At 56.4% G+C, this 27,765-nt stretch overlaps 13 protein-coding genes and 1 non-coding gene across 14 annotated transcripts; 7 read left to right on the top strand and 7 right to left on the bottom strand.

Annotated features, from left to right (window-relative positions):
• The first annotated feature begins 162 nt into the window (after positions 1 to 162).
• ASPACDRAFT_116760 (uncharacterized protein) lies at positions 163 to 582 on the top strand. Its single transcript, XM_020196016.1, has one exon. It carries the CDS (start codon positions 242 to 244, stop codon positions 434 to 436), a length of 195 nt encoding a protein of 64 aa, XP_020058133.1. The 5' UTR covers positions 163 to 241; the 3' UTR covers positions 437 to 582.
• A 348-nt stretch (positions 583 to 930) lies between these two features.
• ASPACDRAFT_116759 (FluC/FEX family fluoride channel) lies at positions 931 to 2,539 on the bottom strand. The gene has a single exon (XM_020196015.1). It carries the CDS (start codon positions 2,520 to 2,522, stop codon positions 1,086 to 1,088), a length of 1,437 nt encoding a protein of 478 aa, XP_020058132.1. The 5' UTR covers positions 2,523 to 2,539; the 3' UTR covers positions 931 to 1,085.
• A 445-nt stretch (positions 2,540 to 2,984) lies between these two features.
• On the top strand, positions 2,985 to 5,404 carry ASPACDRAFT_42057 (uncharacterized protein; the record flags this gene model as incomplete). Its single annotated transcript, XM_020201036.1, has 5 exons — positions 2,985 to 3,744; positions 3,809 to 4,001; positions 4,055 to 4,577; positions 4,633 to 5,089; positions 5,142 to 5,404. 5 exons carry the CDS (start codon positions 2,985 to 2,987, stop codon positions 5,402 to 5,404), a joined length of 2,196 nt encoding a protein of 731 aa, XP_020058131.1.
• Positions 5,405 to 6,079: 675 nt separating this feature from the next.
• Positions 6,080 to 7,507, top strand: ASPACDRAFT_42056 (uncharacterized protein; the record flags this gene model as incomplete). The annotated part of the gene is made up of 1 exon (XM_020201035.1): positions 6,080 to 7,507. The coding sequence occupies one exon, from the start codon at positions 6,080 to 6,082 to the stop codon at positions 7,505 to 7,507; it is 1,428 nt and encodes a 475-aa protein (XP_020058130.1).
• A 531-nt stretch (positions 7,508 to 8,038) lies between these two features.
• Positions 8,039 to 8,154, bottom strand: ASPACDRAFT_t113. The gene has a single exon. It is a non-coding gene; the product is annotated as a tRNA-Leu (tRNA).
• A 207-nt stretch (positions 8,155 to 8,361) lies between these two features.
• ASPACDRAFT_25690 (cytochrome P450) lies at positions 8,362 to 9,949 on the bottom strand (the record flags this gene model as incomplete). The annotated part of the gene is made up of 3 exons (XM_020199359.1): positions 8,362 to 8,582; positions 8,644 to 9,836; positions 9,891 to 9,949. The coding sequence occupies 3 exons, from the start codon at positions 9,947 to 9,949 to the stop codon at positions 8,362 to 8,364; spliced, it is 1,473 nt and encodes a 490-aa protein (XP_020058129.1).
• A 467-nt stretch (positions 9,950 to 10,416) lies between these two features.
• Positions 10,417 to 11,591, top strand: ASPACDRAFT_26097 (zinc-binding alcohol dehydrogenase family protein; the record flags this gene model as incomplete). Its single annotated transcript, XM_020199390.1, has 2 exons — positions 10,417 to 10,982; positions 11,060 to 11,591. 2 exons carry the CDS (start codon positions 10,417 to 10,419, stop codon positions 11,589 to 11,591), a joined length of 1,098 nt encoding a protein of 365 aa, XP_020058128.1.
• A 114-nt stretch (positions 11,592 to 11,705) lies between these two features.
• On the bottom strand, positions 11,706 to 13,003 carry ASPACDRAFT_42053 (serine hydrolase domain-containing protein; the record flags this gene model as incomplete). The annotated part of the gene is made up of 2 exons (XM_020201034.1): positions 11,706 to 12,808; positions 12,913 to 13,003. The coding sequence occupies 2 exons, from the start codon at positions 13,001 to 13,003 to the stop codon at positions 11,706 to 11,708; spliced, it is 1,194 nt and encodes a 397-aa protein (XP_020058127.1).
• A 293-nt stretch (positions 13,004 to 13,296) lies between these two features.
• Positions 13,297 to 14,746, top strand: ASPACDRAFT_116756 (uncharacterized protein). Its single transcript, XM_020196014.1, has one exon. It carries the CDS (start codon positions 13,553 to 13,555, stop codon positions 14,612 to 14,614), a length of 1,062 nt encoding a protein of 353 aa, XP_020058126.1. The 5' UTR covers positions 13,297 to 13,552; the 3' UTR covers positions 14,615 to 14,746.
• Positions 14,747 to 14,932: 186 nt separating this feature from the next.
• Positions 14,933 to 16,182, bottom strand: ASPACDRAFT_42051 (class I SAM-dependent methyltransferase; the record flags this gene model as incomplete). Its single annotated transcript, XM_020201033.1, has 4 exons — positions 14,933 to 15,115; positions 15,163 to 15,188; positions 15,241 to 15,337; positions 15,421 to 16,182. The coding sequence occupies 4 exons, from the start codon at positions 16,180 to 16,182 to the stop codon at positions 14,933 to 14,935; spliced, it is 1,068 nt and encodes a 355-aa protein (XP_020058125.1).
• A 444-nt stretch (positions 16,183 to 16,626) lies between these two features.
• ASPACDRAFT_26215 (bifunctional cytochrome P450/NADPH--P450 reductase) lies at positions 16,627 to 20,026 on the bottom strand (the record flags this gene model as incomplete). The annotated part of the gene is made up of 5 exons (XM_020199402.1): positions 16,627 to 18,867; positions 18,916 to 19,611; positions 19,661 to 19,696; positions 19,746 to 19,864; positions 19,912 to 20,026. 5 exons carry the CDS (start codon positions 20,024 to 20,026, stop codon positions 16,627 to 16,629), a joined length of 3,207 nt encoding a protein of 1,068 aa, XP_020058124.1.
• A 382-nt stretch (positions 20,027 to 20,408) lies between these two features.
• Positions 20,409 to 22,242, top strand: ASPACDRAFT_51514 (putative FAD-dependent isoamyl alcohol oxidase; the record flags this gene model as incomplete). Its single annotated transcript, XM_020202493.1, has 3 exons — positions 20,409 to 20,680; positions 20,732 to 20,932; positions 20,982 to 22,242. The coding sequence occupies 3 exons, from the start codon at positions 20,409 to 20,411 to the stop codon at positions 22,240 to 22,242; spliced, it is 1,734 nt and encodes a 577-aa protein (XP_020058123.1).
• A 1,188-nt stretch (positions 22,243 to 23,430) lies between these two features.
• ASPACDRAFT_42048 (cytochrome P450) lies at positions 23,431 to 25,340 on the bottom strand (the record flags this gene model as incomplete). Its single annotated transcript, XM_020201032.1, has 5 exons — positions 23,431 to 23,852; positions 23,934 to 24,680; positions 24,736 to 24,835; positions 24,893 to 25,015; positions 25,068 to 25,340. 5 exons carry the CDS (start codon positions 25,338 to 25,340, stop codon positions 23,431 to 23,433), a joined length of 1,665 nt encoding a protein of 554 aa, XP_020058122.1.
• Positions 25,341 to 25,901: 561 nt separating this feature from the next.
• On the top strand, positions 25,902 to 27,443 carry ASPACDRAFT_59420 (uncharacterized protein; the record flags this gene model as incomplete). Its single annotated transcript, XM_020203445.1, has 2 exons — positions 25,902 to 26,129; positions 26,184 to 27,443. 2 exons carry the CDS (start codon positions 25,902 to 25,904, stop codon positions 27,441 to 27,443), a joined length of 1,488 nt encoding a protein of 495 aa, XP_020058121.1.
• Between the last annotated feature and the right edge of the window lie 322 nt (positions 27,444 to 27,765).

Raw genomic sequence — 27,765 nt, 5'->3', positions numbered from 1 at the left:
CTTCTGATATCGCAATTGACGACCCTTCGGTCGCGGACTTCCGTCCGGCGTGTCTGCATTTTTAGTGCAATGGCCAGCGGATCTTGATCTCGCCGTTGCATGACCTTTTCGTTGCGGGCGGATCGGGAGGAGGAGATATGAATACGGTCGTGGAGATTCCGCGGGCGACGAATGCAAAGATGGAGGTGTGCGTTTACACTGTTTTATTTCTCGGACACTAAATCTCCCGCTAATCCCCGCAATGGAACAGATCGCGAAGGAAGTCTCCTTAAATCCAATCAAGCAGGGTATCAGAGATGGGAAACTTAAGGAAATCGCCAATGTCCTGCCGTTTCAGGGCTATCCGTGCAACTACGGTGCTATTTCACAGGTGAACCCCTCATTAATTTCCTCTCATTTTGAACGACATCTCCGTACCCACATCAATGACGGCTGACTGATACCCCACAACCAGACATGGGAAGATCCCACGACATGACACAGGTGTGTAGGAGACGACGACCCCCTGGATGTCTGTGAGATCGAACCTGGGTGACTCGATGCGGTGATATCAAGAAGGTGAAGCCGCTCAGGGCATTTGCCGTGCTAGATGAAGGCAGCACGGATTGGAAAATTGTTGCTGTTGACATCACTGACGCGCGCGCGGAGAGTCTCACAGATTTACAGGATGTGGAAGCGCAGTTTCCTGGAGTCTTGGAATCGTTGAGAACCTGGTATTGCGTCTATAAAGTGCCTGACGGACGCAGTCCCAATCGGCTGGCGATGGACGGCAAGCGGATGGATCGGCAGTATGATTGTTGTTCGCTTGGTTGGGGAATTCGCTGACGCGCTTGTTCAGATTTGCATTGCGGCTTATAGACCATTGCCATGAAGCGTGGAGACCGAGGAGGGGATTTCCCCATAGCAATTGAAAGACCGAGGCTTTAAATTCCCAACGCGTTTGCCTCGATAAAGGCCGGGTGAAGGTAAGCATCCCAGTTAGACTATTATGATTCAAAAAGGATATATATTCCCACAGAACTTAGTGTTCTATCTTGCTGGTCAGGTGGATAACAAACGACCAGCTCATTGTTAATGATGGATTGTTACTGTCCTGTACTCGCACTGAAGCAAATCGGAGTCTCCAGCCCGCGAGTCCACTTCAAGCTTCCAATCTCCACCACCAACAAGCAAAAGGCCACCACCACACTCATGATTCCATACACATAAGCGTGCCGGGGACGCAAGTCGATCAACTCCAATGCCCACGTACTGACTGTCGTCAAACAGCCGCAGAACCCGTCCATAATCCCTTGCAGCACCTGACAGCCCACGACGCTTCCCCCACCCAGACTTGCGGCACTGATTGAGCTGTGCTGCAAACAGTACGCCATGCCTAGCACCGCGGTTCCTGATATATTCGCCGCAAAGGTACCCAGCGGGAACGCGGCTACACGGCCGTTGAGCTTGAGCGATAAAAAGAACCGTGCGAGACAGCCGACCGGGGAGAACACCAGCGCAAACAGCACGGGACCACGCCATATCTCTGCACTCCATAGAGTCGGGTCCGAAGCGTGGCGCGGCAGCAGTGCGACGAGGCAGATGAGCGCGATCCAGGACAGAGTGGCCAACGGGATCATGCACGGGTTGACGATCCGTTCCAGCCACCATTGCGGCAAACGGGGGGTCCAAGGGGAGAGAAACACCGCCGTATGGGCTCCGAGCTTGATGCTGAACGTGGATAGCCCGACTTCGAGGAGGAGCGCTGCGATGATCGCCATAAAGCTGAAACCACCGTTGGGAGCCTTGGGGACATCTTGCGCGGCAGCGAACAAGGACACGTCTGAATAGGGGCCCATAGGAACGGACAGACCATTGGACAGGGCGAGGAAGAGGTCACGGATGAAGGTAGAAAAAGAGGTCAAACTTCCGCAGAAGCCGGTGGTCAGTCCAATGTAGAGTGGGATGGTCTTCTTGTGTGCGGTCAGACGCGCCCTGCGCTGGCCGTCATCCTCGTGTTCGACTTGAACATCCACTTCTTTGAACCGGAACAGTCCTTGATCTTCACTGAGGAATCCCATGATAAAACAGCCCCCGACATTGGCCCAGAGCACACTGGTGTTGACGGGCGCGCCTGGGTAGAAGGTCAAGCTCTCGATGACCATTCTCAGTAGAGTGCCCAGGAACGAGGAGAAGATCAAATAGGCGATGACATAGGGCATGCGCATGGAAGTTGACCGAAGACCCCTTCCCTGCTGCTTCTCATCTTCTTCCGTTCCCACCGTCGTCGCATACCCATTTTGATCCTGTTGCGACTCCTGTTCGATGACTTCTTCTTCTTCTTCTCTCCCTGCCTGGTGGGATAATTGGTTCTCGAGGTGATCCTCATCGGGACGATCATATACCGGTGGCGGGGCGGCGACCTCATCAAGATTGATTTCGGACTCAGAATCGGAGTCAGTCATTAGTCTCTCTCTCGGGGACGAGATAGAGGGTCGTTCCTGTTTATCGTATTTCGCCTGAGCATTGTACTGTGACTGCATCTTCTAGGACAGCAGCAAGCACGATTGTGGTGGGAAGAAAATTCCAACCGGTTTCTCCCTACCTTGAATCGTTGACTTGCGAGCAACGGCGGCAGTCCCGGCTATCGCGGTAATCACGGCCCGGGCGGCCCCTCGTTATTGTCGGATCAACTGATGCAGAATTCCAACTTGAACCTTTGACCGACTATCCCATGCTGGAGCCTGCATCCATCCGAGTGAGAAGATTAGTCTCTCATTGCCTATCTATCTTGTACACTTGCCTTCGATTACTTTGACTGTGGTGGGAGATATGCTTGCAAATCGTGGTGTTATCACGTGATCTGGATAGCGTTAACTATGGTGGCGTGCTGACATAAGCACAGCCCCTTCCTTCTCATTCATTCATTCTCTCTGGCTTCTGCATTTACAGCATTGCTTTTCGACATCACTAACTTCTGAATCATCATCCTATCGACATGCATCATGAAGCGTCAGAGGGCACCGATTGCTTGTGAGAAATGCCGGCTGCTCAAGGCCAAGTGTGATGGGCGACAGCCAATTTGTACTCGGTGCGAAGGCTACGGCTTCAAGTGCTCATGGTCATCACGTAAACGAAAGGTTCCATTGCCGGAAGTGGAGACTACGAGAGATATGTCCCCTAAAGAGCCAGAGCACCGGGATTTGTCAGACGAATCAAGGCATGATGAGTTGGCGAGCTATCAAAGCGCTGTGCGGCAATACGAATCTCTGATGCAGGAGCTACTATCAAACCTCGATCAGAACCAGAAAGGAGCCCTGAATGCTAGTCTACACACAATCCGCCGCCAGCTGCCTGTCAATGCCACGGATTCAAGTTTGGAGCAACCTGCCTCGACCCGAGAACCGAGCACTGTTTCTAGCGAGGCGGGCGTGGATTCACCCGCCACCTACGTGGGCAAGGCGAGCGATATCCATTTCATACACCGCATTCGCCAGTGCTATCAGACTGGGGCCTGGACTGCAAGAGAATCCTCGCCAGCCGATAACTATAGTCAGACTCATATCACCAAGAGCCTGGCCGGGTTGACCCAGCCTCTCATCGTTCCGACTCCTACCGAAGCGCAAGGCTTCATAGATGTTTATTTGTCCACCATCCATGTCGCTTACCCGTTTCTTTGCAGAGAGATTCTCCTGGAGCAGTTTCAGGTCTTTCAGGCCGGTGATTACGCGTACCAGGAATTTGAGCCGTGGCTTGCATTGTTCAGTAAGACAATCTGTTTTATGCGTCTGCATATATCATGTCATCACTACTTCTAACAGCGAGATAGACTTTATCTTCGCTATCGGCTCCTACTACACCTCTTTTCCACATCGATCTGGGACAGCTTCTTCCGATCATCTGCGATACTTTGAGCAAGGCCTATACTTCTCTCGGGAACTAGGCGCAACATGCTCTTTGCTGAGTGTGTGGGCCTTGATAGTGCAATGCTTCTTCCTACTGGCGATTTGCCACACAGATAGGTAAGTCTTATTATAGCCAATATCTGAGATTGACAACTCACCGTCACGGCAAGGTGCTGGAACACACTAGGCTTTGCCATCCGCATGGGGCAGAGCATCGGCCTTCATGTGGAATCGTCCCCCATGCATACCCGGACATCATGGATGGCCGACCGGGTGCACTGGCGGCGAACATGGTACTCGATGTATGTTCTCGATCGGCTGCTTGCGCTTCAGCTCGGCCGTCCTATGGCCATTCACGAAAGCGACTTTCAAGTGGAGATGCCCTCTTCCTCTGACCCCTTCCCATTCGGTCATAATCCAACTATATCCGCGAAATCTAGTACGGCAAGCAGAGATACACCGACCTGCTCCCTTATGGACTACTTCCTTGCCGTGATCCGTTTCTCTTACTTGGTGGGTGCAGTCATTCGGGAGTTGTACCGGCCCTCGCAGATCGACGTGGCCCCGGACATGATGCTCAACACCTCGTCGGCTCTGGATCAACGGCTCAGCGAATGGAAGAAGGGACTGCCACGGCATCTGCGGTTTGACCTGGGTCATACTTTTGAGAGTTCGGTTACCTTCAAGCGACAGGTATGTAGTAGTCCTCCAGGTCTGCTGTGTGACTTATGTGACTTATGTGACTCAGCGTAATATGCTGGCCGTGAAGTATCATCATCTGCGCGCTTTGATCCACAGACCCTTTCTATGCCTTCCTCTCCTGCAGGTCAATAACCATCCGTTCATGGAACTGATGCGTCGAGACAAACGCAGAATCGCTCAGGCCGAGTCCACATGCGTCCAGGAAGCACGGCAGACAGCGCAGCTACTCCACAATCTGGTCGACGAACGCAGTCTAGTACACGACTTCCCCTGGTGGCAGATGATCTCATGCTTGATCTGCGCCAGCTCAATCCTCTTTGTGGCCGAAGCTTTCTGCCCGAACCAAGACTCGTTTCATAGCACCTCGTCTGCGCAGGATCTGCGAGAAGATGCCGAGACCTGCTTGAAGGTCTTCGAGGCGCTGAGTGCTAACTCGGCTGCCGCTCGAAAAGCGGCCGACATGTTGAAAGCACTTTCTAGCCTACATCATTCCATTCATAGAGGTGTGTCCAGATTCTCCCTGTTTTGGTGGGTATTTCTTCTCATCTTGGATAGCTACAGCGCCGCCGGCAGTCGTAGAGTCTACCTCACTGCCGTTATCGCTCTTACCACAACCCCTCAGCAACACCGAACCTGCTCTAAATCTCGATACTGCGCCATTCACGTCGTCACACATCATGCCAGACGATCTCCAGTTTCCTGGGGAATGGCCTAGTGAGATTTCCAGTGCGATGGCGTGGTCGGTGCAGTTTTTCGACCACCCTTCGGCTCGGGCTGCAGACTTCCCCTCTGGAACAGAAGAGCATTCCTTTGGATGAAATGCATGAAGTGCATGAAAAGTAACTGTTGCGTCGGTTAACTAGCTTTCATGAGCATAGCGCAGCGGGTGCAGGTCCGGTGATTCCGTTTACTGCCTTAGGCACCCATTCTGCGCCACCCATCGCCTAACTCGATTGTAGAATTCACCTCCACATCCAATTTCCAGCCACAGAGACTCGATAGCTTCGCATGATCTGACCATCCTTAGGTCTGGTTTGTATCCAGGCCTGGACAGATCAGGTGGGATTGGACGAGTTACGGCGTACTCCGTGGATAGTGGCTTGTCACCCCCTTAACTAGCCCTAATGCGGTAGGTTCCTCGCTAGAATCTTCCCCGACTTGCTTTCAGCTCCAAGGCTTGAGAAGACTTTGTCTCCACCCCGATTCTCGGTCAACTTATCGATAGGTTCTGATTGATCTGAATCCGCCAGAAGAGCCGTCCCACAATGCTGGGATCGCGACCATCTGACGCCACCCAAATCCCAGCTGCCTTTAAATAACCACCCATGATGCTTTCTCTTTCGTGCTCCTTTTTGCTGGCATTCATTGTCTGTCTTTTTTGCCCATGCCATTGTGATAGTCGACCCAAGGCTCTGACTGAGCCCTTGTCATTCTTTGAACCTCAACACCAACATCAATTTCATACCTAAAAACCAATCGCTACCGTCCTCATCATGAAGGACTTTTCCATAAGCAGTGGGCTGCTTCTCCTCTCAGCCCTGGCCCCCGCTAGTCTGGCAGCGACTATTGCTCTTCCGGCTGCCGGTGCTCCCAGTGTTTCGATCGCCACCGTGACTTCGACCTATTCCACCACTGTCACCAATGTTGTCACCACCTCTTCGGCAGTGGTCACCACCAGTGTTGTCTGTGCCACTGGTACGGCCTCTCTAGGATCCGGCTCTTCATGCACCAATTATGCTTGGTCCTCTGCCGGTACTTACTATCGTGAGATGTGTGACGGCTCCTCCATCAGTGGAGCAGTCACCCGAGCCGTGATGAACGTTTACAGTCGCCAGGCAAATATCAACGGCTGTGAACTGTATTGTCGTATCTTTAATGGCATGTGTAATGCCGTCAATTACTACCCAGCGTCGAGCAGTTGTCAGTATTTGTGGGCCACGGGCGATGCAGTGGTCTCTGCCTCGGGCTATCAGGCGCTCAGTACTTACTCCACCAACCCATGCACAGAGACGGTCACGGCCATGGAGACCGACTATTTGACCGAGTATGTGACCAGCCAGGCCACTACCGTCTATACGGTGACGGTGACGGTCCCGACCAGTTCGGCTACATCGACCGTCATTTCGTCCACTCCTTCTCCGGTGTCCTCGACTGTCACTCCAACGGCTGTGGTGCCATCGAGTGTAGCGTCGGCCTCATCCGTGGTTCCTTCATCGATTGTCATCCCTTCGTCCGTTTCTACGACGCCTTCAGCTTCTTCCGCTCCTTCTTCAGTTCCTTCTTCCGCTCCTTCTTCCGCTCCTTCTTCAGCTCCTTCTTCCGCTCCTTCTTCCGCTCCTTCTTCCGCTCCTTCTTCAGCTCCTTCTTCCGCTGCTTCTTCCGCTCCTTCTTCCGCTCCTTCTTCCGCTCCTTCTTCAGTTCCTTCTTCCGCTCCTTCTTCAATCCCCTCATCGATCCGACCATCGTTTCCCTCATCTATTGCCTCCTCCATCCCAGCTGCCGCTCCTTCACTCTCCCGCTCCACGCCCGTCGTGGCTCCCAGCCCTAGTGCTGGCTCCTCTTCCCTCCCCTCTCAGCAACTCAGCTCGCCGTCACCCCTGACCCAGTCGTCCTCCGCCCTTACCCCGCAGCAGTCATTGTCCGCTCCCTCGCAGCCCGCGCGGGTCTCTTCTTCTGCAGTGATCCCGGCCCCTGTCCAGTCCTCTAGCAGCGCTCCCTTCTCCACTCCATCCGCAAGCCCCACTCAACCCTCACTGATCCCGTCGGCCGCGTCGAGCTCCTCCGCCGCTGTGGTCTCTCCCCACACCACCGAGCCCCCGACTGCTTCCGGGGAGGGCGACGAGGACGTGGTGACATCGACTGTCTTGGCTACAGTTACGGTCACGGTCTTGTCTGACTGTGATCAGGAAAGGGTTTATTGATGAGCTGGATTTACCTCTTCGAATCTTAGTGGTTGCAATGACTTATGGGATGCTATGACCTCCTGGTAGAATAAGACTAATAATATATGATTATATTAATTATGACATTTGCAGTTGACAAGGTCTGCGTAGTTCCTACCACCGTACTACGAGACGGACTCGTTCCCAATAGGAGGTGTCGCCCGTTGAACGCGACCATGGAGATACATACAGGTTAATAAACATGATGAAGGACCCTATTGTAGAACCGTGATGTGACAGGATCTTCAGCATTCAGAGACAGGAAGACCTCACCGGCGTAGAAGAAAGAGAGGAACAAAGTACGCTTCCATGACCCCTTATTAGGGTGGTTCGAAATGGTCCAACAAGAGAATAGTCAACACAGGGTGCCAGCGGGTGCATAGAAATAGAAGTTCAGCCAGCACAGGTTCTAGCGTGCAGCAGTAATAATGAACGACACGGGTAGAGAATACGCTAGTCTCGTTTTGCTACTGTATTCAAGAGATTGTGCAAGGAACCAACAAAAAGATATGACAAGAGTGGGATTCGAACCCACGCCACTTGCGTGACTGCAATGCTCTTCAGATGTGATCTGGAGAAGGAATAGTCCTTGAGTGCAGCGCCTTAGACCGCTCGGCCATCTTGCCTTGTTGTATATTAGCCTTCATAAAGTGCTATATGTACAGCACAAAATGAACGAGCACCGCAGCCCATATCGTGCTCATCATCATAGATAACCACAATTGGGCTTCTTAGAATGTACCTATGCACAGGGAAAGCACTTCTATATCTCAGCTACTCTACAACTGAGAAGATTTACTTCGAAATCTGACATATATCCAAACCCAGCCCCCCTACCACAGCCGCTTCCACCTCACCTTCATATCCCGATCCGGCGGAATCCCCACGGCCCCAATGAGCGACTGATCGTTCTGCGCCGGTCGATTCGACTTGATTCCATCCGGATGAATCCAGTCGATCAATTCGATCTCAAAACGAGTTACGAGAGCCGCGATTGTCATCAGAATCTCCTGCTTGGCGAATACCCGACCGGGACAGATAGACGGTCCGCCGCCTATATATATATACATCAGCATAAGCCCTGTGAAAATCTTATCAGCTGCTGTGGGACATACCAAACGGAAAGAACGAGCTCGTCTTGCCCGTCATCGTGAACTCCGGCTTCTCACTCTCACGCTTGAGGTTGCGATAGCCCCAGAACTCCGAGGCCGGATGGCCCGGCGCACTCCACACCCCCTCATTGTACTGGCCGATCTGACTCGGGGCCTGGATCAACGACCCCGGCGTTAAGAGGAACCCGTCCAGAGTGATGGGCTGGGTGACCTCGCGAGTGACATTGATCGAAACATGCAGCCGTAAAGTCTCGATGTACACAGACTGCAGCAGGGGCATACCGAACAGCTTTTGGGGGTCGAAGCCCCGCCGGCCGGTGACGGTGTCGGTCGTGCTGGCGGCCAGACACTCGTCGCGCACCGCGCGGTACAGAGCAGGGTCGGCGACCAGATGCATCAGGGCCCAGGTGGACATGGGGACGGAGTTGGCGTTGGTCCCGAAGATGAAGGTGGCCACCATGCCCGCCGTCGTCTCCGGCGACAGATTCTCCGTCGCCCACTTGACCAGCTCGCGTGCCATCCGCGACCCATACTGCGGCTCCCACTCCGCGTCTGCCTCGGGGCCCGTCGGGTCGAACGCTTTGGCTGCAGCATCGATGTACCGGCGACACATCGCCTGGAACTCCGCCTGCGTCTTCCACGGGCCCGGGTTCATCCACCGCGGCAGCCCCCACATCAGCTGCGGCGCGATGCGCGCAAACTCCCACATCATCGGCCAGAAGCCCGGGTTGAGCTCGACGAGGCGTGGGCCCATCAGTGCCTCCAGGGCGGCCTCGGCCATCTCGCTCTCGAAGAACTCGCACAGCCGGACCTCGCGCCACTCGTTCAGGGGCTGCTGGACGAGTCTGTCAGAGAACAGGTCAAAGTACTTGGTGGTTAGGAAGTTGGCCCGGTCGGTGCGCTGCAGGAACTCCGAGTAGATGTGGTGCTGGCCGTGCCAGAGCCGCGGCTCCCCGGGAGGGAGCTCGTGGCCGGGGATGGGGTTCTTGCGGCGGCCGGACTTGTCCTGGCGGAATTTCACCAGCTCGGTGGGTTTGGCGCCCCAGACGTTGGCCATCACGTCGAGGAAGAAGACCTCCGGGCTGATGCTGTGCGAGGGGGTGTTGATGGCATGGATGTTCTTCTCGCCCGAGACCATGTAGATCTTCTTGGGGCCGAGGCGGAATTTGACGATGTTGCTGCGGCGCTGGGCGGATCTGGAGGGGAGTCAGTGGGTGGACGCTGTGATAGAAACTGATGGCGGGACTGACGCCACTCGCTGGAGGAAGCCATGCATGTCGGTCATGTATTGGTAGGTGTTGGTGATCATCCACCCGGACAGGGAGGGGGGTTCCTTGCCTCCATGTGGTTTGAACTGCTTGAAGATGACGGCCAGCACGAGGCCTAGGGCAATTCCGGAGTAGAGAAACATCGCGTCGATGATGCGGTACCCAGCAGGGGGGATGTGGTACGAAGAGAACGAGACTCGTTGTGGGGTGGCCTCCCTTTATGTGGGAACTCAGCAGGACGTGCATGATCGACGCGCCACAGCCTCGTTTTGTGAGTCCAATTCAGCTCCGGAAGATAATCCGGCCTTCGGCCATAAAAAGTACGAAGGAAAAGCCGATGATTCGGAGATGCTATGCTACAAAACCTCCGAGTGGGTGACGACCCTCGGGATTAGCCCTAACTCTTCACCTCATCTCCTACATAGTACCTTTAATACCTCACCTCAAACACAGACACAATTACCCAGCACCCAGCCACCTCTCACCACCACAGCCCCTGCTCTCCAAGATGACACACCTCACGCAAACCGCCATCGTCCAAACCTCCAAGGACAGCGACAACCCAACACACCTCCCCCTCGCCGTCTCCCCGACCGCCCCAGTCCCCTCCCCGCAATCGCCGCACCATGTCCTCGTCCGCATCCTGGCCGTCGCCCTGAACCCCAACGACCACAAGATGGTCACCTACTTCAACAAACCCAGCAGCATAGCCGGCTGCGACCTCAGCGGCGTGATCCAAACCCCCCACCCAGACCACCCAGACCTGCCCGTCGGCACGCGCGTGTGCGGGGCCTTGTTCCCCTACAACCCCACCGACAAGGGCGACAACGGCTCCTTCGCGCAGTACTGCACCGTCGACGCGCGACTGCTGGTGAAGGTGCCTCCGCACTGGAGCGACACCGAAGCAGCAGCGCTGGGCGTTGCGTGGTCGACGATCTCGCTGGCGCTCAGCGATCCGCACGCGCTGGGGCTGGAGGGGTTGCCCTCGCGGCCGGCGCATCAGGCCGGCGAGCCGGTCGTGGTGTATGGCGGTGCGACTGCGTCGGGCACGTTCGCGTGTCAGATGCTTAACCTGTACTCCCCCTCCCATTCTCTTCCTGGTTGCATTGACAATACAAGATAGATAGAGCGCAAGCTAACGCAGGATAAAGAATGGGCTACACACCCCTAGCAATAACCTCCCCCCAATCCGCCCCGCTGGCCCTGTCCTACGGTGCCAAGGGCACAGCGTCCTACACGGCCAAGGACTGCGTGGCGACTATCCAAGCCCTTGCCGGAAAGCCCATCCGGTATGTACTCGACTGTATCACTGACGCCGACTCCACGGCGCTGTGTTACAGCCTGCTGGCCCGCACAGGCGGTGTGTATGCTTGTCTCGAGGAGTGTCCCGCCGCGTGGCGGACTCGCCGCGCCGTCCGCGTCAAAGAGGTGATGGGGTTCCAGGTGCTGGGCACGGATCTCAACCTCGGGGAGTCGGCGTACACCCGTCCAGGGGATTCGGCGCTGCTGGCGATCGGGGTGCAGTGGGCGAAGGAGGTGGAGGGGTTGATGGCGCGGCGGGAGATCAAACCGCATCCGTTGCGGGAGTTGAGCGGCGGGTGGAAAAGCATTATTGAAGGATTGGAGATGTTGAAGAAGGGAGAGGTGAGGGGGGAGAAGCTTGTGGTGCGGATCCCGCAGTGAATAACATCGCATTCGGCTATGGACAATGTTAGATGGCCTCGCGTTGATAAGGATGGGATTTTGTCGAATGTAAGCTCAACAGTGCAGTCTACTCTAGTCTATAAAAGCAGGCCGTCAAGGCAGATCAATCGCATCAAACTGCACCCAGAAATCCTTCTTCCACCCATTGACCAACTTCGTGACCGTCGGATTCCCAAAGGGCGCCTGCTGCGTGGCAAAGAACCCGGCCACCCCTTGCTCACGATTCGCCCACCAGACAACATTGGACGCCCCTCCCCAGGCCAGCATGCCCCCCGGCTGCCCGATCTCCGGCACCGGACCCACGCACAGCAACCCCCCAAGCCCGTGGTTGACCGCATCCTCCGCAACCGGGCCCGCCACAGTATCCCACGCCGGCCGCAAGCCCAGCAGCATCTGCACGCCATCCGACCCTTTTTCCATCTGCGGAACGAACATCTCCGCGACCGTCGCCCGACTCAACAGCTTAGGCGAGTCAGACACGAGGTCCGCGAGCACGGCCAGGAAATCCCCCGTCGTGGCCGCCAGCCCGCTCCCGCCCTCCTGGTCCTCAGGGTTATCGAACGCCCAGCGCTCCAGCGGCGCCAGCTTCCCGTCCTGTGTCCGCACCGCCCCCTGCAGGATCTGTGCATGATACTCGGGATGCAGCATGATATTGAACCGGGGGAACGGGGCCACCCGCCCCAGAGGCTTGAAGATATGCTCCACGAAGTAATCCCCAAGGGATATTCCCCCGTGCAGCCGACTGACCACTACCCCGGCCCAGTCCAGACTACATCCGTACAGCCAGCCGGTCCCCGGCTCGAACACCAGGGGCATTTTATACCGTTCCGTGATTTTTAGGGAGGGAGGCTCGGTGCGCGCCTCCGCCCGCAGCCGGAGCAGGCGGTGGGTGAATCTGTACCCCAGCCCCGAGGTATGCGTGAGGAGGTGGCGGGCGGTGATCGGGACGGTGCTGGGCGCGAGGGTGAGCTGGCCGTTGACGACGTCCGTCAGGATTTCGATGTCCGCGAGCTCCGGGAGGATGGTGGTGAGGGGCTGGTCCAGGCCGATGAGGTTTTGGTCGATGCATTGGAGGAGAGCGATGCTTGTGATCAGCTTGGTGGCGCTGCCGAGTTTGAGGACTGCGTTCTCGTCGACGGGTGGGCTGTCGGGGGCGAGGGAGGTGTAGCCTGCTACTTTGCTGTAGATCTCGGTTCCTTGGAGTTGGGTTAGTGAGTTAGGATGCAGAAAAAGCAATGAGGCGCGGGGAGGTTCAACATGTGAGGGAAAGAAGCAACGAAGCTGTAGTGGGAGCTGGTACCGGTTCGATCGACGCATTTGCAGATGACGCCGTGGACCTGGGGGTTCGCTTTGGCGGTGTATTCGGCCAAGAGGGCGTCGAAGTCGGTCATTATGGTGTTTCGTCTGGTAGCTCGGGAATTAATGTTGAGAATGTATCATAGCAAAGGGGATAGGTAGTGGTAGAACGGAAAAACCCGATATGGTGGAAGATGGTGGGTTGTTGTGAGAAAAAAGGTGGTGAGGGGCAGAGAAGGAGCGAAAGTCCGTCCAAGTGAGAAAGTGAGGCGGGGAACAGCGAAGATCCCTGCTTAGTTCTGCATTAGCGAGATTCAAAGAACAAAGACTGACTAGATTGGTGACAGTCATGACGGTCATGACGCTGATGATACATCCTATATGAATTCCCGAACTCTGCCCAATTCACACAACTCTGCCTCTTTGCTCGCACCCTCTCAATTCGGAGGTTTCATCGTTCATGTCGGGAATTACTCGGGAATTGTGTCGTCTGTCTCCGAGACGCAACTGTAACCCTAACCACCCCAGAGAGACAGACTACTTCGTCCCCCACCCACCATGAATCCACAAAGCAATACCCCAGGACTTCCATCTCGACCCAACTCAGCCCAACCTCACTTCACATTTTTTACCCTCAGCACAAAATGACACTCAATCGCTACGCCCCCCTTCATACCCACCCCCAGGGCCTCAGCGACGCCCGCCCCACCGCCACCCAGATCCTCGCCGACCAAAACCTCCTCGACACGGACGCCTGGAATGACAAAACCATCCTCATCACCGGCGGGACCGCAGGGCTCGGCGCCGAATCCGCGCGCGTGCTGCACCGCACGGGGGCCAAGATCTTCATCACGGGGCGGGACGTGGCGAAGGGCGAGCGGCTCGCGCGGGAGATCTCCGCTGCAAACCCTGAGTCCTCAGCCCCAGCCATCGAAGTCATCCACATGGACTACTACAGCCTGCAGAGCGTGCGCAATGGGGCGGACGAGTTCCTCCGCCGCAGCGGGGGGAAGCTGCATGTCCTGCTGGCGAACGCGGGGGTGGTGGCGTCGCCGCGGCGCACCACGGATGACGGGTTCGAGGGGGTGTTTGGCGTGAACTATCTCGCGGGATTCCTGCTGGTACACCTGCTGGCTCCGGCGCTGGTGGCGTCAGCTACATCGGATTTCTGCTCCCGACTCGTGGTGGTGTCAAGTGCGGGCCATCGAGCCAAGAATGTCGATCCGGATGATTACAACGGACTGGTCGGCGAGTACAATGCCTCCAAGGCGTATGCGCAGAGCAAGACGGCGACGATCCTCATGGCCAATGAGTTCGAGCGCCAGTATGCGGAGCGTGGCGTACATGCGCTGAGTTTGAATCCGGGGATTATTATGGATACCGAGATCTCGCGTGGCTTGCCGGGGTCGTCGTCTGGAAGGCGGGAGCAGTACTACAAGATGGAGCCATTGTTGGCGAAGATGGAGAAGAGCGTCGAGCAAGGGGCGGCGACGCAGGTCTGGGCGGCGGTGGCCAGCGAGTTGGAGGGGAAGGGGGGGTTGTATCTGGATGATGTGCAGGTTGCGGACGAGGCGGATGAGGCGTCGCGCGGGCAGTTTGCATTGCCCGGGTGGGCGAGTTGGATTTGGGATGAGGCGATGGCAGCGAGGTTGTGGGAGGATAGTTTGAAAATGGTGGGGTTGGGGGAGCAAGTGGATGTGTCTTAGGGCTGCGATGCTATGCCGGAAGGTTGTAAGTATTTATCGTGGTGTTCCATCTTTGTTAACGTTATGAAGAATGCTTGTCAGGACTAAGATGTTTAGAGTGCAATTGATTATTGCTACGGATCAATATGGCAGTCTGAATAGATTTAGTGATTCTCAAATTGCTATCTAAGCAATCGACAAATGATCATATTTAGCTAACAGATGGACATACAAGAGCCAGACACAACGAAGCACGCAGGTACTGCTTGTTGTAAGAAGGGCCATTCCCTCAACTGTCACTCAAATGAGGGCTAGCTATCAACTCTCGTCCCAGTCGCCCTACACGGCCGGTCGAGCCAGCATATTGGCATTGTAGTAGAATGGAGGCTCACTGTCCAAGCCAACAGCATGCAATCCCTCAAAGCCCGCCAGTTGCAGTCGTTGATCCCATTCCTCCGGAGGCACACAGGGGCCATCCGCACGCCCATCCGCCTCACCCAGCCACCAGCCGGGCAAAAGTCCCTGCCTGCGTCAGTATTCACCACTAAGCCAACTAGAGGGCTACTCACCACCATGTAATCCACATATTTCCCTGCTATTGGCATCATCAGTACCTCCTCCAGTCAACAAGAACAGACAAGACTCACGCGGCGACAGCTCCTGAAGAAAGAGCACCCCCTTCGGCTGGAGCAACAAGCGACAATGCTTCAGTGTTTCCACCAAACATGGCGTCGCATGCAGAACCTATAATAGTCAACCTCACGGACAACGTATAGATTAAAAGGTATACTCGCATTCGACGCAACAACAACATCAAACCCACCGACCTCGAATCCCTGCTCCGCGGGATCCTTCGTAATATCCAACGCATGATACTCCACCCCCTCATACCCATGGAACCTCTCCCGGGCTTTCTCAAAGAACAGCGTCGAGATATCGGTAAACACATACTTCCCAAACCCGGGTCCCTCAGTCCCACCCGCAAGACCTTCCAGAGCCCTAGCAGTGGTACCCCCCGTCCCCGCCCCGATCTCCAACACCCGCAGCCCAGGGCGCGACCGCCCCAACAACCGAAACAAAGGCCTGACCTCGGACAGCCCATTCGCCCAGTCATAAAACCTCTCCAGCAGCCCGTCTTTCAGCAGAACCTTAACGAGCTTGATCCTGCCCTCGACAATATCCACCACATTCTCATACACCCGCCACGGGCCCTCGATGACGGGCCACAGCTCCGAGTCCCGTGTCTGCTCGCGCAGGGCGGTCATGAGACTGTAGCGTTCCGCGCTGGATAACTCGGCCAGCGCGCGCGAGTCCGGGACCTGCGGGTAGTTGGGGTGGTGGAAGCGCTCGAACTCGGCGGCGATGAAGGCGCGATAGCGGGCGAAGTGCGGGCGGGTCAGGTTGGCGGCGGGGATGGCTTGGAGCTTAGGGTGCATCTCAATGGCGCAGAGGACCCACATCCGGGCGATGAGATTCTGCTCGGTCGTGGACGGCCGGGTTGGGTGCAGGAGGGTGGTGACCGGGTGGGCGGGCATGGTGGGGTGCCATTGCAGGTCGACGGTTTGCCAGGCGGGGTTGGAGGTGGTCATTCTGTTGACATGTGAGAGAAGAAGAATAGGATGCTGGATGGTTGATAATGGTGGCATAGACCGAGGTAGCTTTAGTATGTTCAGGCATCGGGGGGACTACTCCGTAGAGAGTGGGTGGGTAATTGCCGATATTCATGTAGAACTTCCGGTTCGGGAGTTTCTTGATAGAGTAAAATTTACCGAGCTGGTTCTCTCAAGTGGAGTGTCCGACAGGGTCTGCATGTGCGTGGTTGGTGAGATGCAGCTGTTTTGTGCTGTAGGTTTTTAGGGCTATCTCAGAGTATCTAGAGTATTGTACATGCCTTCGTCTGAGGAGTGCAAAAACACGCAGCATCATTCGCATGAATACATTGAATATGACACTCACATAATACTCAATAATTGCTTAATATCCAAGACATTATCAACGCAATCAATATTCCACATCGGCAGTAGCACTCGTAACTAATCGAAAACATCCACCATCCACCGTACATTCTTCAACCCGTCGAACCACCCCCTCACCTCCTCCCTCGTAGCCCCATCCCCACCTTCACCAGTCTTCTGCGCCTCCCAAAACACATCCACCAACAACTCCTTAACAGCCTCCCCAACAGCCCGACTCCCACAGACATACACTCTAGCCCCATCCTCCCAGAGCTCCCGCACCCTCTCCCTGTCCGCCCACACTTTCTCCTGCACATAGCGACATCCCTCGCTCTCCCCACTCCTTCGACTATACGCTCGCCTTACACTCACCACACCCTGCCTCTCCCACGCATCCAACTCCCTTCGATACAAATCATCGTGCATCGGATCCCTGCACCCGAAGTACAGCACCGCCGGCGCCAGCACCTGTCCCGCCGCTTGCCGCGCCGCGCGCTCCTCAATGAACCCGCGGAATGGGGCGATGCCTGTCCCCGCCGCTACCATAATAACTGGCGTTTTGGTGAGATCAGCAGGGAGATGAAAGGCAGCGTGGGACGGTCGGACGGCGACATGGACTTTATCGCCCGCGCAGAGGTGTGAGAGGTAGCTTGTTGCTACGCCCCGGTCGCCCTTCTCTCCATGGAGGGAATACGTGAGGACTACGCGTTTCGGATTGGCCAGCGGGGAGGAGCCGATGCTGTACTGTCGCAAGCGCATCGGGGGTAGCATGCGCAGGAAGGATGCAATGGGAAGGGTGATGTTCGGTGTGGATTCGAGCACATGCAGAACGGAGAGGCGCTTCGCTGCGATTTCGGTGCTGTACCGGTGGTTGTCGTTGGCGAGGGCTTCCAGCCGGGTCTTCGTGTCTGGGTCGTCTGCTGCGTTGGCTAGAGACAGGAGATCGCGTTTGGTGGCGGGCTGGGCGAGTTCGACGTAGCTTCCGAAGATTTGGGTAGCGGGGAGGGAGACGTCGTGGGGCAGGGGAGTGCGCCCTTTGGTGGAGATGGTCAGGTGGGCGTCCCAGGGGAGGTGGAAGTGGCGCAGGACACGGTGGACGGACTCGCGCGGGTTGACGGGCAGGATGGCGAGGTAGTCGCCTGTTGTGTAGGACATGTGGGCCGGCAGGTCGAGGATGAGTTGGTGCTTTGCGACGCGAGCGTCGGGGCTGGTCAGTGTGCTGGCGGCGATAACGCCGGCCTCGTGCAGGTCGTAGTGGAGGGTGGTCTTGCGCGGGCTGGTGACTTGCACGCTCAGCACGGGGCCTTCGGGAACAGCAGCTCTGTAACGCTTGGTCAGGGCGGGCCAGAGCACCTCGTCTTCCCAGGCCTCGAAGTCCGTCATCTCATTGCCGGCCGCCACGTCAGTGAGGCCCAGCGCGGCGAGGCGCTCCCCTCCGTGGCGGGTTAGGGCTGCGTCCACAAGGCGCGGAATACGGTGGAAGGTCGCCGCCCAGTCGTGGTGACCACATCCAAAGACAGCGTATGAGATGCCCCGCAGTGTGGCTTTCTCTTCTTTCAGCTCTTCGAGCCAGTGGACAAAGCGAGCCGCATTGTCGGGCGGCTGGCCCTCATACGAGGCAGTGATGAAGACTACCGGCTCGTCGGCCGGCAGTCCGTCGACAGCATTGTCGAGACAATCCACGACACGCGCGCGGAACCCATGCGAAAAGGCGTCTGCAGCCAGCCGCTCCGCCATGGACTGACAGGTTCCACTATTCGATCCGTAAAAGATGCTCATGGGCTGTCCTTCGGTGCTGGTCGGAACCACGCCATTCAACGCACCCACTGCGTCCGATTTCGGCGGAGAGGTTGTGCCCGCCAATCGATGCTCCAACGTCGTCGCGGTCAGTCCGTCACGAAGAGTCGCACGGACCTGAAAATTGGCCGGCTTGACGGTGAGGGTCTGTTTGAGCGCGAGAGTATAGTCCGGGTCGTCGAATTTAAAGTCGAAGTTCTGCAGCAGCATGGCCAGCACCAGCAGGGCCTCCTGCCAGGCAAACGGGCGGCCGATGCAGCCCCGCGTGCCGTTGCCAAAGGGCTTCCAAGCATTAGGGAACTCTTTGTTGAGACGGTCGAAATTCTCATCGAGCATGCGCTCGGGCTTGAACTCGTGTACGTCAGCGCCGAAGACCTTGGGGTCGAGCTGGGAGCGTCCCACGAGAACGATGATCAACTCCCCGGCGTGAACAGGATACTTGCCGCCCACGATCTCGTCCTCTTTGGCTGCCACGTTGAAGACCGGAAGGGGTGGCGTGAGACGAAGAGTCTCTCGGAGGACCTGCAAGTGTCAGTCTTGGTGAGTCCCAGAGCAGACGAGGCAACCCACAGCAGAGATATAAGAAAGCTTGGACAAATGTTCAGACCGGATCGGCGTCTTCCCGCAAATTTCGTCGACCTCCTTCTGCGCCCTGCGATACATCTCCGGATGCTTCAGGAGGTGATACATGGCAAACGATAGCATACCAGAGGTCGTCTCATGCCCCGCAATGAGGAATGTGATCAGGTTATCCAGGATACTTTCCTCGGTCATCTTCTGCCCAGTCATTGGATCCACCCCGTTCAGCATGGCCGACAGCAGATCCTTGCGCGAATCCAAGTTCTTCTCCCGCTTCCGCTCCTGCAGGATCTCATCCGCCGTTGTACGCATTACCTCGATATCTCGAAAGAACTTCTTGTCTTTGCCCCGGTAGAAGAAGGCGGGGATGGGCAGCCGTCGCGCGCGGTCGCCGCTCTCGGTCAGGAAGTCGCTCATGGCGCCGACAAACGGGTGCGTCCCCTCCTTGTAGTAACTGTTGAAACGGAAGTCCATCGAGCAGAGAGCGATCGTGTCGAGAGTGAGCCGCGTGAAGTCATCGGTCACCGTGATGGGGTTGTCCGCGCTGTGGCGCGCCCACTTCATCGCGAGCTGGCTGGCGATGTCGTACATCCCGTCCAGCATGTTGCGCAGCGACGAGGGGCCAAAGGCGGGCACGAGGATTCGGTGGGCGATGCCCCACTTGGGCTCGACTTGTCCGTCGATGGCCTGGAATCTTAGTTCTCGACCGGTTGTTTGGTGGGTGGTGAGGAGTTACCGTGAAGAGGCCGTCGTGCATGGCGTGTCGCATTTCCTGGGGGTATATTAATAGATGGCATGATGAGACGCATAGAGTGACTTACTCTCAGAGCTGAAATGGTCTTTGGGAAGCGTCTCTCATCACAGAGCTCATTCACCATCGCATAGCTGTTGGCGATGATGAAGGTATGGCCTCCTGGGAAGCGCATTCGATAGATCTCGCCTAGCTCGGTCAGCCCTAACCATAGTTCCTGAAGGTGACAGTCCTACCATGTTTGTCCGCCAGGTCGTACAAAGAGTGAAGGGGGAGTTCCATATCAATATCCAGCAAATTGCCCAGAATAGGCCAGCCCGGAGGCTCAGGGATGGCGTTTGGCTTCCCCATTGTGAAGTTTACACTGTGTTTTGTGGATGGGACGTATTCGAAGACGAACGTTGAGGGGCGGGCTTTGATCCAGCCCTCTCAAATGATAAACCAAGTTTCTGCAAGAGCAACGAGACCGGTATCGGCAGTTCCTTACAATTTCCCGAGGTCGGCAGTTAGGCAGAAGAGGAATCAGGGCTCACTTCCGGGAGCATCCATGACGCCGCGTCACAATTCCCGAGAGCCACTCGGGAATTTCTGGGCTGCCCGCAACCCTAACCCGAATTACGGCGATGGACCTCATCAACTGATGCAATTCTGTTCTTCTACTCGACAACATGGAGATTGGCGTTTCCCAGATCTATGCAGATTTCAAGAACCAGGATAATCACAATTGTGCATCATGCAACCCATACTGTGGACTGTGTTACTCGGTTTGGCTGCTGGGCGCAGTGTAACCCTCCCTGGTTCTGCTTCCAATGCCTCCTGCCGCGCCATTCCTGGGGATCCTTCTTGGCCCTCGCTCGAAAAATGGCACGCCCTCAATAAGACGGTTCACGGCCGATTGATTGCCACGATCCCCCTGCCCAGCGTCTGCCACAGCGAGCCGTTCGGTAACTACAATGCGGATGCCTGCAGTGCCCTCAAAACCACATGGCTGGACGATACAACCTTGTCGGTACTCCAGTCTGCATGTATACCATGTTGCAACTAACCTATGCCTAGTCTGAACCATCCAGCAGAGGTCATGAATCCCTACGTACAGAACTATACCTGTGTCCCCTTCACTCCAGCGTCACAACCATGCATTCTAGGCAATTATGCCAGCTATTCCATTAATGTCACCGGCGCCGACGATGTGATTGCTGGTGCTGCCTTCGCACGAGATAATGACATCCGGCTGGTGATCAAGAATACCGGTCATGAGTACGGCCCCAATTTCCATGTTCGTGAAGACTGTATCTGACCCAACCAGTTTCATGGGCAAATCCAGTGGAACAGGCGCCCTCTCCCTGTGGACGCACAACCTCAATACGACAGACATCCTCTCCTCATACTCGAGTGCCGACTATACCGGGCCAGCCGCTCGACTGGGCGCCGGGGTGATCAGCGGGCAAGTCTACTCCATCCTAGGGGCAGCGGGCTACCGCATCCTGGGTGGGACATGCCCCACCGTCGGCCTGGCTGGGGGCTACACCTCAGGGGGAGGACACTCGCTGCTTAACGGCGCCTACGGGATGGGCGCCGACGCGGTGCTGGAATGGGAGGTCATCACCGCGCAGGGGGAGCACCTCGTCGCAACGCCGTACAACAACACCGACCTATACTGGGCGCTCAGCGGTGGGGGACCGGGGACCTTCGCTGTGGTGCTCAGCATGACGACCAAGATATTCATCGATGGACCCATAGGCAGCGGTCTGCTGTTCTTCAACATCTCTGCCACTAACCCAGAGCCCTACTGGTCCGCCATCTCCGATCTGTGGCAGTTCCTGCCCCAATTCGTCGACGTTGGCCCCAACACGTGGGACTTCGCACTGACGGCCACCGGGTTCGAAGCCTACGCCATCACCGTGCCAGACAAAAACGGCACACAAGTGCAGGATTTGCTAAAGCCGTTTCTCACCCGCCTCACCCAGCGGGACATCCCCTACTCCTTCACGCCCACCACCTCCCCGAACTACCACGACTACTTCGCCAGCCGCTTTGGCCCGGGCATCGCCGGCGCCGGCCCCGCCACGGTGCAGTTGACATCGCGCCTCATTCCCCGCGCCGGGGTGCAGAACATCACGCAGAACCAAGCCATCGTCGCCGCCTTGCGCGCCGTCGTCGAGACCGACCCAGACCTCTCGCTGGGATGCCACGCCCTCAACGTGAAGGACATCCCGCACCCAGACAACGCCGTCCTCCCCGCCTGGCGCGACGCCATTGCTACGTGCAACATCGTCAGCTACTGGGATTGGAATTTATCCCCAATACAAATGCAGGCCCGGAAGGCGCAGCTGGTCGACACGCTGATCCCGGGGCTGGAGCGGGCGACGCCCGGTGCGGGGACGTATCTGAATGAGATCGATGCGCAGTGGAAGGGAAATTGGGAGGTGGAGCTGTATGGGAGGAATTATCCACGGTTGCTTGAGGTCAAGGAGAAGTATGATCCAGCGCATGTGTTTTATGCGAAGACGGCGGTGGGGAGTGCAGCGTGGGAGGTCGATTCCAGAGGGAGGTTGTGTAGAGTTTAGATCCAGAGCTAGATTGAGCGAGGGTCCCGTTCATAGGAGCTTTAGTTAGGGATATCATGTTACTATCTTGGTCTAGAGTAAGTGGTCTTTTCCTAGAGTGGTTATCTCGGCTACGTGATCATCCTCTGACGCCATTTATGCCCTGTATAGATTAAGTTGTATGTCCCACGCTTCAAACTCGCCAAGACCTGGGCTACTACTGAGCAGTTCTGACTTCTCACAGTAATGAAACTCTTATGGCGGTCTTGGGAGCGAAGAATGCGCATGGCCGCGTTTCATGGTTGATGCCTCGGGCAGGAATCACTTGTACCACGTGATCACCACCATCCATTCCTTTCTTCTTTGCTTCCCATCTCACCTTCTCTCTCTTGTCACAAAGCTTCATTGTTCCTCGCCACGAGACCTGCAAGATCGAGTCGTTGGACCGAACTTGCTGAGAAGAAAGCTCGCCGCCGGGTGCTCAACGCGATTAATGGGCCGCTCGGCGCAATGGATCATCGGTTGTTGCCCGCTCATCTCGAGCAGGTCAAGATCACCCATACAGAAATGTCCCTGGAAGGTGACGCCGACCATGCTTCCTATTACTCCTCCTACTATCCGTATCCCATCGAGGAACCTGAATATAAGTGTCCCGAAGATGCCGAGCATTAGCCGCAAGTCGACCGGGGCTTATACAAAACTGCTCAAAATTTCATCTCATACCACACTTCTCTCAACTATTCTGTGCGCTAAGACGACATATGGTGGTGAAGCCGAGCAGGCATTTCAGCTCAGTCAGCAGTTGCAGGAAGCTTCGATGTGCTGATCTACGATTCAAGCTTGAAGGGGGCTTAGAGGACAAGGAAGTCTACGTACATCGTGTAGTCATGCTCTGATAAATCACAATGTAACCTTCAGGTTCGTGCTGTTCCGGGTCATGTGTTTAGGTCGATATTAAGTACCGATCAGTTGGCCAAGTCAAAGTACTGACAGGATAGCTTCTTCTCAATTTTTATTCAATGGTTAAGTAGCCTCTCCCCCTTCTCGTCATTCTAGATGTCTTGCTAAGGCCATCCCTCACACATCTCAACAGAATACGTCATAACAACTCAATGCAATGCAACTCCTGAAATAAGTATTGCTACCATATCGCTTACCACAGACATGACATCAAATCACTCCCCCTGAACCCCCACAGCAATCAAGAATCTAAACCTCAACTTTTTCCTTCCTCCTCCTGACCAAGACCCTAACCCCTGGGTCTGAATCCAAGAAGATCCCATTCTCGATGATCCTCGGCTCCACCTCCCCAGCAACCTTCCACTCAAACTTCATCAACAGATGACACAGCGCAATCTTGATCTCATTCGCTGCCAGGAACCGCCCCGGACACGCGTGCAGCCCATGCCCGAAGGCAATATGCTCCGACCGGAGGGTGGTCAACTGCCACCGGTTCTCGTTGCCGGGCTGCTCGCGCAGCCGCACGAACCGGAAGGCGTCGAATTTGTCGGGCTCGGGGAAGACGGCCGAGTCCCACGCGCCGTGGTGCGAGACACCCAGCATAGTGCCCTTGGGGATGCGGAAACCGTCAGGGAGGGTGATGTTTGCGGTCGCTTTGCGGACCATATTGACTACCGATTGAATTTGGGTCAGGGGTGTGCTTGTTGTGTGAATGGGAAAACAACTGCTGGGAGATATAGGCAGGGACTTACTTGATAAAGCAGGCTTGATTCGCTGCGCCTCTTTGATCACACTGTCCATGAGCTTGAGGCTATACAGCGCCGAGTGCTTGATTCCTCCACTCCCCATGACGGAAACCACCTCCTCCCGCAGATGTTGAATCACCTCCGGGCACCGCAGAAGCTCGTACATGGTCGTCGTGATTAGGTCGGTGGTAGTGTGGATGGCCGACAGCGCGAGCGTCAGCTGCATTGCTACGGGGGCGTACGGGATCTTGCGGTCTTGTGAAGTCTGCTCCAGCCACTCGATCGAATCGTACCGCTCTGGCAGCTTGATGCTCGGATCGGCCAGCGCGGCGGCCTTCTCAGCGCGTCGTCGCTTGATGAGCGGGCGGATGATCGCCTCCGCCTGGTGGAGCTGGTCGCGGACCTTGCGCGCCTGCGGGAAGAGCATGGCTAGGATGGGCCAGAGGAATTGCGGGTACGTACGCAGTTGATGCGCGGCGAGAAACGAGTCCACTGTGTATTCCTTGGTGAGGCGAAGCCAGGTCTTGTCGTGGCGGACCTCCTCGTCGCCCAGGAAGATGGTGGACGACATCCGGGCGATGATCTCAAGAAGAATGTCTTTGAGGATTACTTCGTGCCAGTCTTTGTCCTTGTTAGGGTAGTACGTTGACAAGTCTGATAGAGAGGAGGAGTAAGTGAGCTCACCGTCGTCATCAGGGAAGAGATCTTTGCACGCTTGGGTCGCTGTCTCGTTGACAGGGTCCGTCAGCTGTTCTAGCTCAGGGTTAGTATTGACATCAGATTCGACACATCGGAGACGGGAACTTACTCAGCGAGCCCATCAACTTCGTCTTGGTCATATCAGCCAGCAAACTGTGACCAGTGGATTCAAAAAACGGTTCGAATCCATGGACTTCCGCGCATGTGGACTGGACCCTCCAGTCAGTCGGACAGCGTCTTGCTACCGGGAAAGCAGGATGGCAAACCTCCTTCATGAACTCCCCATGACTGAGCGCATCGATGTTCCGCACTTGATCCGCCATCGACGGCGGCAGCACCAGCATCTCTCCGAGGTCGGAGATGACCCTGAACGGCTTCGTGTTGCCAACCTAGCCACTCATCAGCCACCATCTTACCCCAGTTCCAGTATAGGCATTGTACCTGCTGAAACCCCTTGGCAACAATCTTTCGCGCATTGGCCGCGAAGCTCTCCTTAGCTTTTTTATGGCCGATGTCCCAGAACGAGGACTTCCCGGTGGACACGAGGGGCACATGAGCCAGGGGACTCTCCAGTCGTCCATACCACAGTAACGAGATGGCAATGAAGATGGGAATCCATAGAGCGGTTAGAGTTACGGTGTAGGACCGCGAGTCTGCGATGGGCAGGATGCCCGGTGCAGGGGCGGACAGATTCCGACCGAGGTCGAACTCCATACTGACACAAGCTTCTGTATCTGTATCCAGGTTGGTAGGACGACGAGCGTGGGGATCAGATCAGATCGCTACCGCGACTGAGTGTTCTTCTATTTGTCTCTGCTGCCAAGGTGCTGCTTTCATAGTCGTCAATGCTACATTATCGAACTATCACTTGGCCATCGGTATTTTGTTGGTGCGATATGGCCGATCAGTTTCGCCACAAAGCCCTAAGGCCCACGGCAAAGATGTAATCAAGATTTGTCGATTAGAACCTCCGGGCTGGAAATGGTCTGTCTTGCGAGGAAGTCAACGGAGGTTGAGTTAGGGTTACGCGGGGACTCCAACGCTGGATATTCCCGATCATCCGCCAAATTCCCGACCAACAAATCGGAGACACAGACAGCGCCCAGTGTCTCCACTGCTTATCATTGCTGACAAGATGACAATATTATGGTCACAGCCGTAAATCACCGAAAGCGCCAAGGAAGTCGAAAGACACGACATGACCACCACACCCTGCGCACTCCTACCTGTCCTGCGAGCTTTCCACAACCCTGCTTCAACCGCACACCCAGCATCATGTTCAAACTATTCAGCGGCAGCGAACCAGCCCAACCTGCTCGCGTCCCCACGGACACGGTCATCCCGCTGAATGCCGCGGACGACACGGAAGTGCTACGCAGTGTGTGCGTGGTGCTGTCCTACCGGTTCGACGACGTGCTGGACCCGGAGAAGCTTCGGTCGTCTTTCGAGAGACTGCTCGACCGACCTGGATGGCGCAAGATCGGAGCACGGCTGCGCTTGAATGTACGTTCACTACATTCACAAGCTTAGATGGGGACCGTAGCTGAAATTCCGCAGAAAATCGGGCGCCTCGAATACCACATCCCGGAGTACTACGACGCCAAACGCCCCATCGTGAACTACTCGCACGACTCCTACGAAACCTCCATCCTCGAGCACCCCTTGGCCTCACGCCTCCCCCGACCGACCGCTAAGCCCGCCGTCGTGGCCGATCCCACCGAATTCGACTCCTTAACCACCAGCGCGGACGCCCCCAAGACCCTGCACGACTACCTGACGCGCGACGTGCCGCAGCTGAGCCTGCACATTGCCTCGTTCAGGGATTCCACCCTCATCTCCATCTCGCTGCCGCACACCCTCACCGATGGCACCGGCGGGGCGCAGATCTACCGCTCGTGGGCGCTCGTCCTGCAGGGCCGCGAGGAAGAGGTCCCCGCATTCCACGGCTACGCCCACGACCCGCTGGCGAGCTTCGGCACCGACCCGCAGTCCGCAACCAGATACATGTACGCGGAAAAGCAGCTCACGGGGTGGCGCAAGTACCTCTTCATCGCGCACCAGCTGTACGACGGCTGGCGGTACCGCACGGGGTCGCGCATCGTCTGCATCCCCGGCGCGTACCTGGCCAACCTGCGTCAGCGCGCCATCACCGAGATCCGGGCCTCGACCGGAGACGACACGGCTTTCGTGAGCGACAACGACGTTCTCACCGCATGGTTCACGCGCCTGACGCTGACAGCCCTCTACCCGCGCACCTCCACGCGCACCATGCGCATCATGAACGCCTTCACCCTCTCCACCGTGCTGGGCGACTCCCACCTCCCCGCCTCGAAGGCCTTCATCTCCAACGCAGCCACAGAGATCTACACGTTTCTACAAGTCAAAGACTTCTTCACCCGGCCCCTCAGCTACGCCGCGCACGCCATCCGCCGGTCCATGGCCACCGGCGGCACGCGGGAACAAGTCGAAGCCCTACAGTGCATCAAGCGGCAGACCTTCGCCACCGAAGGCCACAGCTGGCCGATCTTCGGGGACGCGTCCATGGAGATGATGAGCTACTCCAACTGGACCAAGGGCAAATACTTCGAGACGGATTTCTCGGCGGCGATCGTGCGCGAGGGTCTGCCGGCGGCGCAGCGCGCGGAGAGGCCCGGGTTCGCCTCGATGGTGCAGTTCAACGCGTGGTCGACCAAGTTCGATCTCCGGAACCTCATGCCCATCATGGGGAAGGATGCCGCCGGGAATTATTGGTTGCAGGGGCCGTTGCGTGAGGTGGTGTGGCGGGGGATCGAGCGGGAGTTGGCGGAGATGTGTTGACTCAAACGGGATCGTCTTGACCATTCTGTTGATAGTGCTGTAGTGGGTCAATTTGAAAAGATAAAGGTGAGATGATGCGAGACTAAACCCCTTCAGAACATGCATCCAGAGTCATTTTTGAATATTTCATCACATTTTGTCCTAAATACCTAAGATATCCAAGTATCCCACAACTTCAAAAGGCTTCATTCGCCCGCTGTTCGGAGCCGTAAATAGTCTCTCCTCCTACACGCTGTAGCTCCATTGCTTTCAGCATGACGCCAAGCCCTCTCCTTATATTGCTAAGACTACAATCCACCCTAACTACCAAGACACGTTTTCT

Source organism: Aspergillus aculeatus, assembly GCF_001890905.1.
Source record: "Aspergillus aculeatus ATCC 16872 unplaced genomic scaffold ASPACscaffold_5, whole genome shotgun sequence".
In the NCBI taxonomy this organism is placed as follows: Eukaryota; Fungi; Ascomycota; class Eurotiomycetes; order Eurotiales; family Aspergillaceae; genus Aspergillus; species Aspergillus aculeatus.
The sequence above is the reverse complement of the archived record's forward strand: the minus strand, read 5'-3'. Positions and strand labels throughout refer to the sequence as shown.